The 15,542-nt window shown below is 45.9% G+C and overlaps 1 protein-coding gene across 3 annotated transcripts in view; it reads right to left on the bottom strand.

Moving 5' to 3' along the window:
• The window catches only part of LOC133361333 (proton-coupled folate transporter-like), a 20,265-nt gene extending 4,723 nt beyond the window's left edge, over nt 1-15,542 (bottom strand). Inside the window, exons 1-7 of one of the 3 annotated variants that reach the window (XM_061580274.1) lie at nt 15,262-15,542; nt 10,486-10,577; nt 7,847-7,970; nt 5,799-6,133; nt 2,091-2,355; nt 1,673-1,829; nt 840-937 (exon numbers count right to left, since the gene is read on the bottom strand). In XM_061580274.1, coding sequence (XP_061436258.1) covers nt 840-937; nt 1,673-1,829; nt 2,091-2,355; nt 5,799-6,133; nt 7,847-7,954 — 963 coding nt within the window. In that variant the 5' untranslated portion in view covers nt 7,955-7,970; nt 10,486-10,577; nt 15,262-15,542. Of the gene's footprint in view, nt 1-839; nt 938-1,672; nt 1,830-2,090; nt 2,356-5,798; nt 6,134-7,846; nt 7,971-10,485; nt 10,578-10,610; nt 10,634-15,261 lie in introns of those variants that run through there. The other 2 variants (XM_061580268.1, XM_061580280.1) reach the window with 2 other exon arrangements.

Below are 15,542 nucleotides of genomic sequence, written 5' to 3'. Positions count from 1 at the left end.
ACTTTCCACAAGTAAAGATATATGCTGTGTTTAATACGGATGCAATGCTTTAGAAGGTCAGGGAGGTGAGACTTTGATTATTTTGCCACGTGGAGAGAAGAGACGAAGAGGATGCAATGACAAGGGCCGTGGAGATGTCAACGGTGCAGGGCAGAGGGGGACTGGGGGTGAGATGACAAAGTGAAAATGCTCATTTGACGAAAGCATCTTCATACTCTTTTATGGGGAGAAAGAATATTTTAAAAGTTGAGTCAGTGACTGAGTGAACATGTGATAAGCAGGTACCACAGCGATCCTGTGTTCACCTCCATGGCATCAGATCACATTTACAAGCAGAGCAAGTAAAATCCCATTTATCAGTGACAGCACAATAAACTGTACGTGTGCGTTTTTATTACTTAAGCTTTGCCCCTGCTTTCAGGCTTAAAATGTATTCCTGTTTTGAACCGACACCATTCTTTATAGAGCATGAAGGAACACAATGTGAGTGGCATGTTGAGGCGACTCCAAAAGTAGTTCTGTAGTGCCATGTTCAGGAGCCAAACTTGACATGACACGAATTACTGCTGGCTGGGGGAATTCCAGATAAGAGTTGCCACCTGTCTAAGATTGATCGTCCGGGTTTGACCTGGACGGTCTGGGTATTGGCATCTGTGTTCGGGTGGCAGGAATGGATTTGAACCGAGATCTGGTGGTATGGTTTTGATAGGCATAAGCTGGCTGAATGTCCAGGTTTGGTCTGTGGCAAGTGTGGTAAAAGCCATATTCCAGAGGACTGTTTTCATTTGTTTGCATGCCACTGCTGGAATAGCCCAATTGGAACGCACGCCCCAACTTACCACCAGGAATGTCCTGCCCCCGATGAAGTAGCCGTATTGCTCGTTAGTGAAGTGCAGTGGTGGGTACTGCAGGAACATCACGAGGATCTGCGAGTCGCCTGTAACAAACCACAAAGACAAAAATCTCCCACATAGCCTGAGCAGACTGTTGGGGCAAATGCTGTTAGCGAGCACCTATGAAGTCCGGTACGGCATACGAGGGGGATGGGTGGCCAGCACCACGCCCGGCCGCCTTTATCTCCCCATCGCACCAAGTTCTCGTTTGAGGCTGAGTCGACCTAGAGGAGGCCCAAGACCAGTTAAGATAAGCGTCACTGGTGTTGGCCGTGAGCAGGAATTGAACTCGGGTCACTAGGTTCGCAGCGCAGCGCGCTAACCGTGACACCAATGCTCCCCACTGCAACAAACCACTCTGACACACGCACACACGCACATGCGCAACAGCACTGCTTTATGAGGTGCATAGTTCTGAAGTACTCACGTACAGTCCTGAGCAATGACAAGATTCCTCTTACAAAGTTGATGTAGATTATTACAATCTGCAACTACGTAGTTTTCAGAGCGGGCTGATTATCCTTTTACGTGTTACGACAAAGTGTGATTCAAATGACATATCATGTTGTTGCAGTCAGCTGGATAACCGTAGCTTCTTCATCATCATCAACCATGATATACCCACTGCTGGATTTAGGCATCCCCTTTGTATGTGCGTTGAACTTCTTTCGCACCGTACGTAGCCAACCGTGCTAATCGAAGGTGCGGATACACGTGTGGGGGCACAACGGAAGGCAAGTGCTTTCGCGTTAGGAGAAGGAGGGCGCTTCGAGACGCACCGACAATGCAGGCCATGTTGAGGAGGCTCACTGCGAGCAGCAGCAACATGACGAGTCTGCCACGCTCGCCCCGCTTGCGGAAGACCACCTTCCAGGTGGTCAACCCATCCAGGCAGCTCATGGGCGGCAAAGTCGCGCGCACGCCCGTGTCCTCCGACTGCAAGGCGAGGTTACACACAAAAAAACCAACGTCGCAAGCGTGAGGCTGCTTCACGACACAGCGGAACGCGTACATCGCGAGTGCACTATTGGCGCCGTTCCTATGGCTGCAGGGTTCTCGCGAAGGAAGAGGCACGTTTTAAAAGACGCGTGCGGTATGGTCTGCAGTGGTGTCGCGATAGGGGGCGATGTTGCTGTGCGATCATCATAGGACAGAGTCAGGCTCGCCTGAATAAACCCCGGCGCTAGCTGCTCGCACCTCCTCGGAGCAGATGGGCTGGCGCTCGTCCTCGCTGCTGCTGCGCTGCTGGGCGGGCGATGAGATGCACAGCAGCGCGTAGAGCGTCGCCAGCAGGTTGCACGCGAGCTGGATGGAGAAGGCGCCGAGGAACCCCATGTGGGCGACCGCGGCCCCCTCCACCAGCCCCCCCACCGTGCCGCCCATGAAGATCATGGCCTCGAGCACGCCCATGCGGCACGGGCGTTCGTCAGGCGACGTCACCGTGGCCAGGTAACTCATCACGCTGCGTGCCGGCGAGCGAGCAAAAGAAGCGCGTGACTCGGGTTGCCACCTCGGGAGGTAGAAAACATCCGGGACATACTGTGGTAATAATCTCACAATACCGGAGGAGGGGGAGAAGTCCATTTGAAAGCGGTGTCTTGAGTGGAGTATAATTATTATTATGACGACACTGCTGACAAAACCCAGGACTTTTACTGTTCCCTGGGAAATGTATAGCTTTCCCGGGACAGCAGCTGCCTCGAAAAAATAATGATCCCAGGAAAACCAGGAGAGGTGGCAACCCTACATATTACGCAATCAGACACGAAAGTTGTCTCGTACAATAAACGGTATTGAAGTCCAAAGGGGTGATTTTTACACAGAATGCACATGCACTCGCAAAGGCGCAAAGCTGTGGGTAACATTTTGCCATAGCCTCATTAAGAATTATGCTGTCCTTTATATCACCCTCTGATTTCAGTGTAAGGGTAAAAATAAAGCTGGGTAGGACTTTAACAGAGTTTCCATAAATACACATTTAATACAGAGAACAAATTGCCAAATATTTAGGAAATACGGCAGACAATACTGAAAAAACAATGCAACATAACAGAGTAAGATGTTGTGAAATGTAATTAATAGACGTCAAAGTTATAGTGAACCTGCTGTCAAGTACTGAATGTCACGCTAGGCCATGATGGATTCTGGGCTAAGGGAAGAGCTGTGCCCACAGCCAGCCGGAGGATTTGAGGCTGACATCTACGAACCTGTCCAGTGTATGTGGCAAATATTTTAGAGGCATGAAGCCAACCTCATTGTGTCTCCCTGCTCATCTCTGTCGATGGCCTTGAGCTAGCGGTGAAAATTAGTTTTTACCACGGTAGGATTACAGACTCGATAGCAGGACTACTTAATGTCCCGACAGAGTGGTAATTATTTCACTGACCATGTCGGAAATACAGACCTGACCAGGATCTGAACATTATTCTCATTGCGCGTCAAAACGTAGCAAACTGCGTTTTTATTCTCCCTATAAATCTCATAAGAGTGTATACACACGAACACTCGATTTGCACAGGCGCGCTTTGCCATGAAGCCCAGTCGGCTGAAACGTGAATTATTTCCTTTCCTTCCCAAAAAAATATATGGTGATTAAAGTTTAATTTTGTGAACGTATGTAACGTTGGTGAAGCAGCAAAATGCGTTTGCCAGAGGCTGCTGCTCTCGTGCAATGAATAAATGATAAACAAGTCAACTTATTGCTTCATTTCAGGGATATAACGTGTTTCTTGCATGGAATACCTACCTGAGAATATTGCAGAATGCTAACAATATAAAAACGAAATTAACTAATTCAATCAGTTATATAGTTAAATTGCACAGTTTATATTTAGATTTTTCTTCTTTCGTACGGCTGATGTAGACGCAGAGCAACAACTACAATTTCACATTCAGGTGGTCAAGCCAAATCACGACTTCAGCAGCAGCAGCGGAGTCCTGTAACGCCGCGATGTCTCCTTCTTGTTTGTGGACGGGGCATTGCGTCGTTTTGCGCTGTACGGTCTGTTCTGGATGACCACAGTCGCACACTGCAGAGTTTTTAATTTTCCATTTGTGCATCAGCTATCCGCATCTGCAATGGTTTTTGCAGTGGATGCGGCTTAGGGTGGACCATGAGCTTCGTGTATATTCTGGCAGTACAACCTAAAAAAAGGGTGGAGTGGTGGCTCAGCGGTTAGCGCACTGCTCTATGAACCCAGCCACCCGAGTTCAATTTCCAGTTACGGCTAACATCAGTGGCAAGTGATACAAAGTCCTGTGCACCCCCTTCCCCAAATCGCACTGACCAGCGTGGTGAAGTATAATCAAACAAGCCCTACGACCAACAACAAATGGAGACACCTTCATCCAGCAGAGGACATACATAGGGGTGATAACAATCTGTATTTTAAAAATATCAAATGTGTAAATGACAATAAATGCCATCACGACAGAAAAATAGAATGAATTTTTATTTATTTACTAACACACAAGGGTGTCCAGCATTGCATGCAAAAAAGCCTTATTTCTCAACTGTGTGAGACCAGTGGTCTCAACAACAAAAAATGTCCACACATTCAGTTTCCTTTCAGCTGGTGGTTTGAATAAGCTTCTGTAAATGTAATGCACCGCACTGTGTGTGTGTGTTGTTAAATAATTATTACCACGACAATAAAACATATTCAAACGTGTAGTCTATTTGATGGCTTCACTATCCAATAGAGCGTTTTGTTGAATGCGTATTAAATCACAAATCTGACGGAGCGAGTGAGCTGTCCATGGTGCCGGATATTCCCAGAGGGGGCAACACACACTGATCTGGCCACGATACAAGCTGTCAAGGATCCAAATGCTCCTGCGATTGTTCGTCTGGCTTGAAATTCCACAGGGATCAGACACGTAACCTTCCAATTTTTTTTTTTACAAATGAATATTTCATGGTAATAAATATTACATACATCCATTTGATGTACAAACAGAATGTTGGGCTGGCTCTTAACAAAAAATATACACTCTTAACAGAAATTGTGGCAGTATTGTATGCATGCTTGTTGAACGTCTTTCCCACTGTACGTAGCCAACCGTGCCAATTATAGGGGCGGAAGTATTGCAAATACGTTAACACAACCATATTTACAGAGTTCACTACTTATAGATAAGCTGATAAAGTATATATACTCAGCACCTCCAATGAGCACGGTTGGCTATGTATGGTATGAAATAAATTCAACATACATAATTTAAGGCGCTTTGTCAATCCACTATTGAGTGAAGGCCTCCTACACTATATTGGCCATGGTGTTTTGTGGTTCATACTTGACTATGCTAGTCGAACTCAGTTCACCTCTCAGATGCATCCCATTCCTTGGCTGCTACTCCATCATTATTCTTGACCATCGGACATCATCCCCTTTCAGCGACGTGTCTTGCCCAAACCAAATGAAGTGAAACGCACATTTCCATGATGGAGTTTTTGTTGTGTGCAGGCATCGGTGGCCAAGCATGGACCATCAAACTGGCGACCATGTGCCTCTCTGGAGCTATGAGCCCACTGCAGACAACCCTCACCGAGCTGTCAAGCATGAGAACGCACAATCTCTGAACGTCCCGCCAAGGCGATACTTTCAGCAGCAAGCGTGTTTCCCACCTTCTTTATCTTCACCCATATATCGTCTCAAGAGTGCACTGTCGTTATCGTTTGTGGAACTTGTTGGCCTGGGTGCACAGACGACACACGCGGGAGTGTTTCTGTCCACGCCGGCCCATCTATCTACCCTTCCTACTTTTATAAACATTTTGAAAAATGTCTTTACACGTTCCTCTTTTCTGTCTCTTAACATACGTGTACGTACCATTTGAAATGCAACGATCGTGCATTTCAAATCGTACTTACGTCCCCAAAAGTGGGATGCGTGCGCAGCGTACCTTAGCAAAATGGTGACATAACCCCCCAAGGTGGAGGAGATGCAGGCGGCGGCCAACGTCCAGTAGACGGACAGCTCGGGGGAGGAGGACACCAACATCAACAAGGCGGAGGCCATCGCGGCCCCGAAGCACGGCAGGGCCATCGCGAGGCGTCTCATGCACGGAGAGCGATCCGACCAGGTCCCGAGCAGCGAGGCGGTAATCATGGCCGGGATGTTGGTGGCGAGCGACAGCAGCAGGAAGAGCGTGGAGGCGCGCGTCTGCACCACCCTGGCCCGGTCACCCTCCAGCGGCGACACGCATGCCTCCGTCGTGCCGTACGTCTCCCAACACACCTGCCGGGGCACGCGTGACATCACGGTGATGAACGTGCCGACAATAGAATTAAGGCAGCGGCCATTAGTGCTGACAGTGTCATCACACGTGGCTCCAGAATGACAACACTAACCGCAATTGCAAGTACGGCCATTCTTTGTAAACCCGCCGTGCGTGTCGTAGGCAGTGTGTGACCATACGTCGCTGAGTTGGTCAGTGCTGGTTATGACGGTGGGCGAATTGAAGTACAGTACAATAATGTATTTTTATGCACTGCTAACAATGTAGTCCTGCACTACCCTACAACAGCTGTTTTATGGTCGCCCATCAGGGCATTATCCAGACTCAACCCAGCTTAGTTTCCAATATCTGACGAGATCGGGTTAATTCTGGGTGACTTGGTAACCTTTATTGGGTATGAATTGATTGTGACTTTTTGGTGATCTATGTTACCGAGTTGGCAATTGCTGTAGCTTTTATCTTGCTGGAAAATGTGTTCTCTATTCAAGTATAATTTTGACCAATCAATTCGAAGGATAACAAAAAACCTCTGAAAAGAGTACAAGGTTGGAATAATAGTTCAACCTTAGATTCTTCCAAATGAATACCTTTAGGATGTTCTACATATTAAAAATATTTTGTTTCAGTGTGAAAGTGGAGTCATTTCTTATACTTCAATTGGAAACCCTGTTTATATTTTCATCAAACTCGTATGAAGCAAAATAAATAAGCAGTTCCATTTCATGATTGAAAATGTAATTATAAGGTATACATTTTATAAAAGGATGCTAACTTTTCATGACAATAAAAAATATATAAGTTGCATTAAACCTTTATATATATATAACTACGCTAGGGCATCTTAAAATATACATGATATATTTTTCACACATTACTGCATTCGACCACTGAACCAGAATATTCCATCCAGATGAAATCACCCAGTGAACTCTCCAGGAGCAAACACACGGATTCCCTTTAATTCAGGCCTCTGCTTTTTAATCCAATCCGATTCGTTTGGTGCACACACTTAACCGCACACGCATTGTAATGAATGCTGCTACCAGCAGGTTATGTCAACTAAAGAAATGCATTTCAAAAGAATCCAATTGCAGTGGCACAGAACAGTGCTTTTTAATGCAATTTTTCTATGAGCCAAGTTATTAAAGTTCAATTCCCGGTCACGGCTGATGCCAGTGGCAGGTCTTTATCTTGGCTGTAAATTATTAACGCTAATATTACATGAGCTGTGCATATTCTAAATTAATGAATACGCATTCATATACAACATGCAGAATACACGTTTGCTCTGTTATTCGCACAGGAATCCCCACGTGGAAGTTGCCTATAAAAGCACGATTTCCCACAATAGCAACCCACTGTAACAACCAAAATTAATTATGGGTCTTTATTAAATTACAGTTATCCCATGGTTCCGCTCACACACACACACACACACTTGCAGGCTAACTGTGAGCTCACATTCCCTGATTGCGTGCGTATCCACAGCGGGGCTTTACTGCTGACAGGGTCAGACAGTGTGAGTCATGCCAGCCCCTCCAGGGCTTACCTGTGTGTATAATCATGCATTGCGGCTGCTGCGTTACCAGCAGCAGCAGCAGCAGCAGCTACTCTGCACGCGTGTGCGAAAGGTAAAGGCGCACCCCTGCAATTTCGTGGAAGTGAACGGCATGGAACCTGCAAGCCCTTTGCATGAGAAATGCAATACGTGCCTTTTGCAGGATGATCTGCTGTGTGGCGGGGGCCTGGATGAAGAGGGCGGTCATGTAGAGGAAGAGCAGCGGCTCCACTGTGATGACCCGGGCCCATGAGGGCAGCATAGCGCCACCCACGTGTCTGCACACACACACACACCAAGGCAAAGACCCCAGTATAGCATTAAGATGATGTTGGGGCAAGTGCTGTTAGCGAGCTCCTATTATAGCCGGCATGGCACACGAGGGAGAAGATGGCCAGCACCATGCTCAGCTGCATGTGTGTCCCCAGTGTCGATGTTTGCACACAGTACTGGGATCTAATTCGCCACTGAGTCAACCTAAGGGAGACCCAGGACCGGTTCATATTATTCGTCACCAATGATCGGGTCGCCGGGTTTGTAGCGCAATGTGCTAACCACGACGCCTGCACACACACAGAGACAACTCGACAGTACCCTTCTCACTCAATGCCAGCTCACTAGGCATGCTGTAGTAATATTTGGATCACGCTAACGAATCGTCCATTAATACATTATTCACGATTCATGCAAATTGTATGCAATCGTTACCTTGAGGCTAATGGAATTAGAAAAATAGGATGCTCTAGTGTATGACAGCCAGACAATGGAAATGAGACAGCCCGAGACTAAATATTCTTCTCAGATCGAATTGTTGCCTCTAACTTTGATATTTTTCACTGGAAAATCATCAAATTATTGGAAGCGGGGGCGGGGAGATCGTTACACGGCAATTATGAGCATCATTCTCTCTCTGTCACTCCGACACATACCCACTCTATTCATTACAATCCACTCCAAAACATGCATGCGTTCAATGTACAACTGTACTAAAATGCTGAACAATTCACCCCTTATCTCAAGCGATTCGATGAATTGCCGTGAACTGTTGTCACAATCCGAGTCAAGAGTTCACGATTTTTGTGTCCTTACTTCACCATCCGTCTCGTCTCGACCGCCTTTCTCATCTGCATTGCCTCATCCTCCGTCTACTCTGCCCTGGCTGTATCGTCCTGTCTGTGCTGTCCAACGTGCACCGTCTTTTCTCACCTGTTCTGTGTGACTACAGTGGTTTGTTTCTGTCTCGTTAACAGGAATAAATGTTTCAAATTTTGCATAAACCGGAAACAAATAGATCCTTTCTCACACCATTTCGTGCACGTATCCTGCGTCTGAGAATGCATTTTAATCCGTTCGGCACAGTTGGCTACGTACGGTGCGAAAAAAGTTCAACAAACACACAAACGATGTTTATCGTGAATGCTTTAGATACCTTTTGATTGAAACACGACCGTTCAAGAGTATTTGTTTCGCCTGTGATTAATAACGTATGTCAATCGAGCAATAAGATACATTGCATGTATAGCATGAATGTAAATACTGTCATATTAATCTAATGTGTGAGTGGCGAGAACACACCCATCATCATCGTGATGCTTGTCAGCTGCACCGCGATGGTTGAGTTGCATTGCCATGGTTGCCAAAGGATCCAAATGTTGGAGCATTTGTGTTTTCAAAGATGCATACATTTTCTCTTAAATTATTTAATCCGTTTCAGATATTGCACGCCTTTATGGTGTATATATTAATTGTGCCTTGAGGCTAACGCCTGTGAATTGTGCTTATTAGACAAAACAACGCCAATACATCCTTTAGTCCCTCGTTCATGGTAAAGCTGAGCTGATGTAAATTTAATACCAGTCTTTACGTGCCTCAATATTAACCACCTGAAGACTCAGAATCCATGCAATGGCTTAGAGGTGTATTTATTACACCCTTGCCCCATGCTATTATTGCGATTCAAGGTTTTGATATTCAGGAATCGGTGACTCTGCTTATATTAACATGCAGCGAATGCAGCGACCGGCTGCAATGGTCGTGTAAATGTTTAACATGCAACATACGTGCATACATGGAAAACACACATTCCTACAATCATGATTCAGTGCATAAATGGTGAACTTGGGAATCAATATTAATCAAGTAATCGAGGCATTGTTACACCCCGAATAATAACCATACAAACATACAAGCTTCGTAACGAGAGTGAATGCACTCGAGGTTTTTTTCACGAATACAAATATGCAGATGCCATATCTTTCCTGAGCCCTATTAGCTTTCTCATGCTGGCTTAGAAGCCTCCCCACTATAGAGAGCCCCTCTCGAGGGTATTTGGCCTACTCTTCCACGCTGGCCAGACGTCTTAGAAGAGGGGACAGTACACCCACACGTCACCCCATCATACGCGACCTGCCGATCGACAGTGGTGTAGCCATGTTTCGTGCTGCCTCGTTATGGAGATGCTTGTGAACAGCAAACTTTGCTGACAATGATATCGGCCTGCGAATATTGTACGCGCAACGTCTAAAGATGCTTCTAAAGCTTCGAGACGTTATTTCTTTCATCGCTTTATCTCTCATTACATTTTGGCATCACATTATCTCTCATGACTTAATCTCATCACTTGATCTTACCACTTGATCTCAACACTTTCTCGCATCACGTTCTCTCTTATCACTTTATCTCGTCACTTTCTTCCTCTCTCTCTCTCGATGCAGTCGTGGATAACGAGGGAATACTATCCTGCTGGGTGTCAAAGGCGCGTGGGGGGAGGGGGGGGATTTAATAATCTCGCACCAATGTTCCAGTTGCCGCGCCGGGAGATCGAATTGAACCGGCAACCTCTGGATTGCAGGTCCGATGCACTAACCACTGGTACACGACAGCACCTGTGTACACAACGAATATTTAGACATTCGTACCTGTTCAAATTGGAGAACTTTCAGCCATCCCAGCACACCTCGGCAGTGCGGGCAAGCGCTGTGTATATGAAATTGGAATTCAATACGGTGTATGCGCCACCTTATACAAGGAGTAATTGTACAACGTGCACGAGATGAGGGAGGCAACAGGAAAGCACGCAAACCCCATTGTTAAGCCACAACTATACATACTCTTTGGTTCTTTCGGTAAAGTCACGTAGGTAAAAATAAAAAAAATAATTAAATCACGACGTTTCGGACGCAACACAAGCGTCCGTCATCAGGTGGGACAACCGCAGCAAGAAACATTTGGTGAAGTAGTTTCTATGGCATCCGGGGATGCCATCTGGGGATGCCACAGAAAAAAATGTTTCTTGCTGTGGTTGTCCCACCTGATGACGGCTGCTTGTGTTGCGTCCGAAACGTCGTGATTTAATTTTTTTTTTTACCTACGTGACTTTACCGAAAGAACCAAAGAGTATGGATCCTTGCAGTCACGAAAACTTCAAATCTAGAACACAACTATACACTTACACTTGTACGTATGTTTAACTTCTTTCGCACCATACGCAGTATATATGTATGTATGTTGAACTTCTTTCGCGCCGTACCTTGCCAACCGTACTAATCAGAGGTGTCGGGGAAGGACAGCAAACGAAACACGAAAAGCTGTTCTAAAGAAATGAGGTTTCAATCTCGATTTAAAAGTGCACAGCTCCAGTGCATATCGCTCCACTTGAGTAACGACTCAATAACTCTGGTCTGCTGCTGAGCATGTTGCTTGTGAGGAGAGGATGTGGAGTGGTCGTGGTGGATGGAGGGAGCTTGAGCCATGGACCTGCCCTTGTGTGGAGAACTCCACTGGAAACTTACAAGAAGCACAGGCTATAAAACACTGCAGTTCACAGTCACAATTGCACTACACCACGGCTCGCAGTGGCATCACTTACAGGCGTTTGGTTTGGCAGGGAACTTTAAACATTGCTGAGCTGTCATGCATCACATGAGCTCGCAACTTCGCAGGAAGTGGTATAAGTTTTTACGACTGTTGTTGTTTGAATCTGACATGCGTCATCGCACCTCCGATTAGCATGGTTGGCTACGTACGGTGCGAAAGGAGTTCAACACATAGTACATATATTTTTAGCTACATCCTTATAGCTAGACAAAAAAAACGTGGTAGAATGTTACAGACCAGAGAGCGATTTGAGACAATGTTATGGTACATGTGCGAATGAGGACACCTGATAGACACAGAGGCAGTCAATGGCACAAGAGAAAAGTCAGGAGCCTGGACTGGAACATGGATAGGGTCTCAGTAATGCAGACGGCCAAAGCAGGGGAATTAAAGACATTTGGGGGCAGCAGCAGAGGAGTGACCTCTCATTGAGGGAAGGTTGACGGAAGGTTTTTACAGAAGGCCTTGGTTGCTGGAGCTGAGGCCCACGGGCTCTGGTGGAGTAGCAGAGAAAACCATGAAGGGGAATAGAGCGAGGCGACGAGGGGAGAGGTTGTTTGGGTAAGATTTCATGTAGGATCATGAAACCAGTGAGAACGATCTTGTCGTTGATAGTGGACTGAATTTCTCGCGAATGGAGGGATTTGAGGATTGCGATGATGCGGGTCTCATTTACAGGTGTGGGTGAGAAAGTCTTGACGGTGGGCATTCAAGATTACTTGGAGTTTGGAGATGAGGAATCTGGGGATGCCATAGGTGGGAAGAAGACAGTTGCAGTAGTCAAGTAAAGCTGTGATGAACGCATGGATAAAGGTCTCGGCATAGGTGAAGGTCAGGCCTGGATTAAGGTTCTTGTAGGCCCGAGGCACTTCTGTTTGCAGGCCTTCGATGATAACTTTCTCCAGTTGGTACTGCTGTTACTCGCTTTTTCATCTGCTGGACAGATGTCGTTACCGTTACGTTCATTATTTAGTCTGTGTCCTCATTCGATGGGCGCGCGCGCTGTGTGCCGCAGCTAAGCAGAATTAATTTAAAATGATTGAGAGAGAAAAACAAGGCAAGCCTCAAAATCTAAGCGAAAATTACCTCAAATATTTTTTACTAGGATTATTATATCGGATGACGCAGCTTTAAAAGGATGCTGCTCATTTTCATCGATCACAAATTCAATGTTCTGACAGGACGACCGCATGGTAAGTGCCATATTGCTTTAGTTTCGTTGAAGCTTCAAGATTTATCATACAAACAGAAAAACACAGTCAACATTTTTTTCACAAGCCCTTTAGTTTTCGTAGGCCCGATTAGATAATGCAGCCCTGGTGGCGGTAGGAGGTTCTTCATACATAATAGAGGTTATTTGGGTTAGATCGCGTAAATAAATGTGTCGTTAAACCCGCCACCACCCGACACAGCCAATTAGTAAGGGTTGTCACGTGAACAGAACGTGCCAATTCGTCACTAGTACAGCACACCGGTGTGTTGGAGTGCCAGATTTGGCTGTTGCCTGATGAAGCAAGTTGTAATTACTGGCGAAACGTCGAACTCAGATTGTAAATGTTGTGGCTTGGCTCTCCAACACACCGGTGTGCTGTACTCGTGACGAATTGGCCACGTTCTGTTTACGTGACAACCCTTACTAGTTGGCTGTGTCGGGTGGTGGCGGGTTTAACGACACATTTATATATTTACGCGATCTAACCCAAAAAAACAGTATTTTAGATCTTGGTCGCGAAAGCCTACGTGCTAAACTGTTTCTTCATACTTTGGTTCTTTTCGGTTAAGTCACGTCTAAAAATAAAATAATAAATTAAAATAACATATTACGACGTTTCGATTGCAACACAAGCAATCATCATCAGGCATAAAAGAAATAGCAGCAAAAATCTAACTAGAAAACTATAGACAGACACACAAGCAGACAGACATCACAACGGCACACAGAGAGAGGACACAAATCGGCACAGAGAGAGGGGTCGTTTCTGTGACGGTTAGGTTATTTAATTTTCGTGTGTCTGTCTCCTAATTTTCAAGCTTGCGTGCCCGTTCCACATTGTCATCTTACTTGCAACAGCAGTACGTTGCCGTACACTCATTGATATGCTAATTCTCTCTGCCCCCTCCCTCTCTCCGTCCCCGCCCCCCCTCTCTATATTTAAGGGACCGTCACAGAAACGACCACTCTCTTTGTGCCGATATGTGTCCTCTCTCTGTGTGCCGTTGTGATGTCTGTCTGCTTGTATGTCTGTCTATAGTTTTCTAGTTAGATTTTTGCTGCTATTTCTTTTATGCCTGATGATGATTGCTTGTGTTGCAATCGAAACGTCGTAATATGTTATTTTAATTTATTATTTTATTTTTAGACGTGACTTAACCGAAAAGAACCAAAGAATAATTCCTGCAGTCACGAAAGCTCCTAAATTAAGATTGTTTCTTCATAGTTGAGAAACGTGGGAAGAGAATGAGGGTCACACCGATGGTGACTGCAAGGTTTCTGACACTCTTCTCCCGTTTAGTGCCAGTCTATGAGCACAACTAGAATATCTATTGAATTTCGACTTTTTGACAAAATGTTGGAATTCAGTTAAATAAAATACAGTACGTATAACTTTGGTAAAGTCGTGGCAGAATGGGTCGTGCATTGCACTTTGAACCCTCTTTAATGTTTATCCAGAGCCAAACTAAGTGGTGACTGGAATCCCAATCACTTCAACCTTCACTGATCAACGAGGTGGTGAAATATGGTCAAACAAACCCCCCGTCTGGCACGACACAGACAGACCTTCATCCAGCAGCGAATTGAGAAAGGGCTGTGACTATTGTCAGTAAACCAGTCTTAAAAAGTATCAAGTATTAAACTCTTACGAGAATGATTGCCAATATTAAACCAAGGACTACAATATTATTAATGTCGTTTATGGAAGTCTCTATCACATATCATCTAGATGCTGCTATATTAATACAGTATATTAATTATGTATACGTCCCCAGGTTTCATAGCATGAATGATGTACAGTATTCTCCAATTAGATGTCTCTCTTAAGTTTAACGTAAATTCAGGACATCCCAGTAAAAGAAAGCAAAGGTACAGCCCTGAAATGTCTTGCAAGATGCCACTGTAGCTGAACCTTCCACCATGGACATCTACCCACACAAAGTGCACCCGTAAAAGGCTGGTCCAGATCTCTTGTAACTCCCATTTAATTCTCTAAAACTCGAGTTATTATTTTTAAAAAGTAAGGTTTATATAACAACACAAGTGAATGTACAATGAGGGTGGGGAGGAGGGGGGACAAAATGTTAGTGGTCAATTCATGGGGGGGGGGGGTCACAAAACATCTGGACCACCAGCCTGTACATTGATACAGCCGGGAAGAATGAAGAATGAAGCCTCTTCTCTCGGTTTGCCGTCCTTGCCCTGCCCACACCAATCACCTCCGAATAGCCACACGGCTGGGCTACGTAGGGCACGAAAGAAGTTCAACACGTACAGTGCTTACACCACACACAGTGGCGGGCGACTTGTAAGAAATCTGCGCCGCGGTTTAAAACTTCCGCGACTTGGAGATCGCGACCCAAACCCAGGTCCGGGTTGTCCCCAGACTGCTGCTGCTGCCCAGGGCAGCGAAGTTGAACATCCATTGCTGCGTTTCCCGGCACGATGTGACGAGGCGATCGATGGCTTCCAGTACTCACCACGGCCGCAGCTCGCTACCGGGTTCGCCTTCTATCGGCAACGCGGCGGGGTTGGCTGGTTGTTGTTGCTGCTGTTGTTGTTTACACGAAAGTTGTCCCAAGTTCTACTCCAGCTAATGTCGCACAGTTGTATCGGGCTCCGCTCTCCCGAAGTCGTCTTTCCAACCCACACCGTGCGCTCCCCGCGTTCTTGAATCGCCTAAATCCCGCAGCGTGGCCGTGGTGGTGACGGTCTGACGCCTGCGCGGGGCCCTCCACACAACACGCCGGGCAGCCCGCAC

The sequence above is a fragment of the Lethenteron reissneri genome, chromosome 8, assembly GCF_015708825.2.
Source record: "Lethenteron reissneri isolate LAM-NWPU_2019-01 chromosome 8, ASM1570882v1, whole genome shotgun sequence".
In the NCBI taxonomy this organism is placed as follows: Eukaryota; Metazoa; Chordata; class Hyperoartia; order Petromyzontiformes; family Petromyzontidae; genus Lethenteron; species Lethenteron reissneri.
Note: the sequence above shows the minus strand (reverse complement) of the source record. Positions and strands in the feature narration are given on the sequence as shown.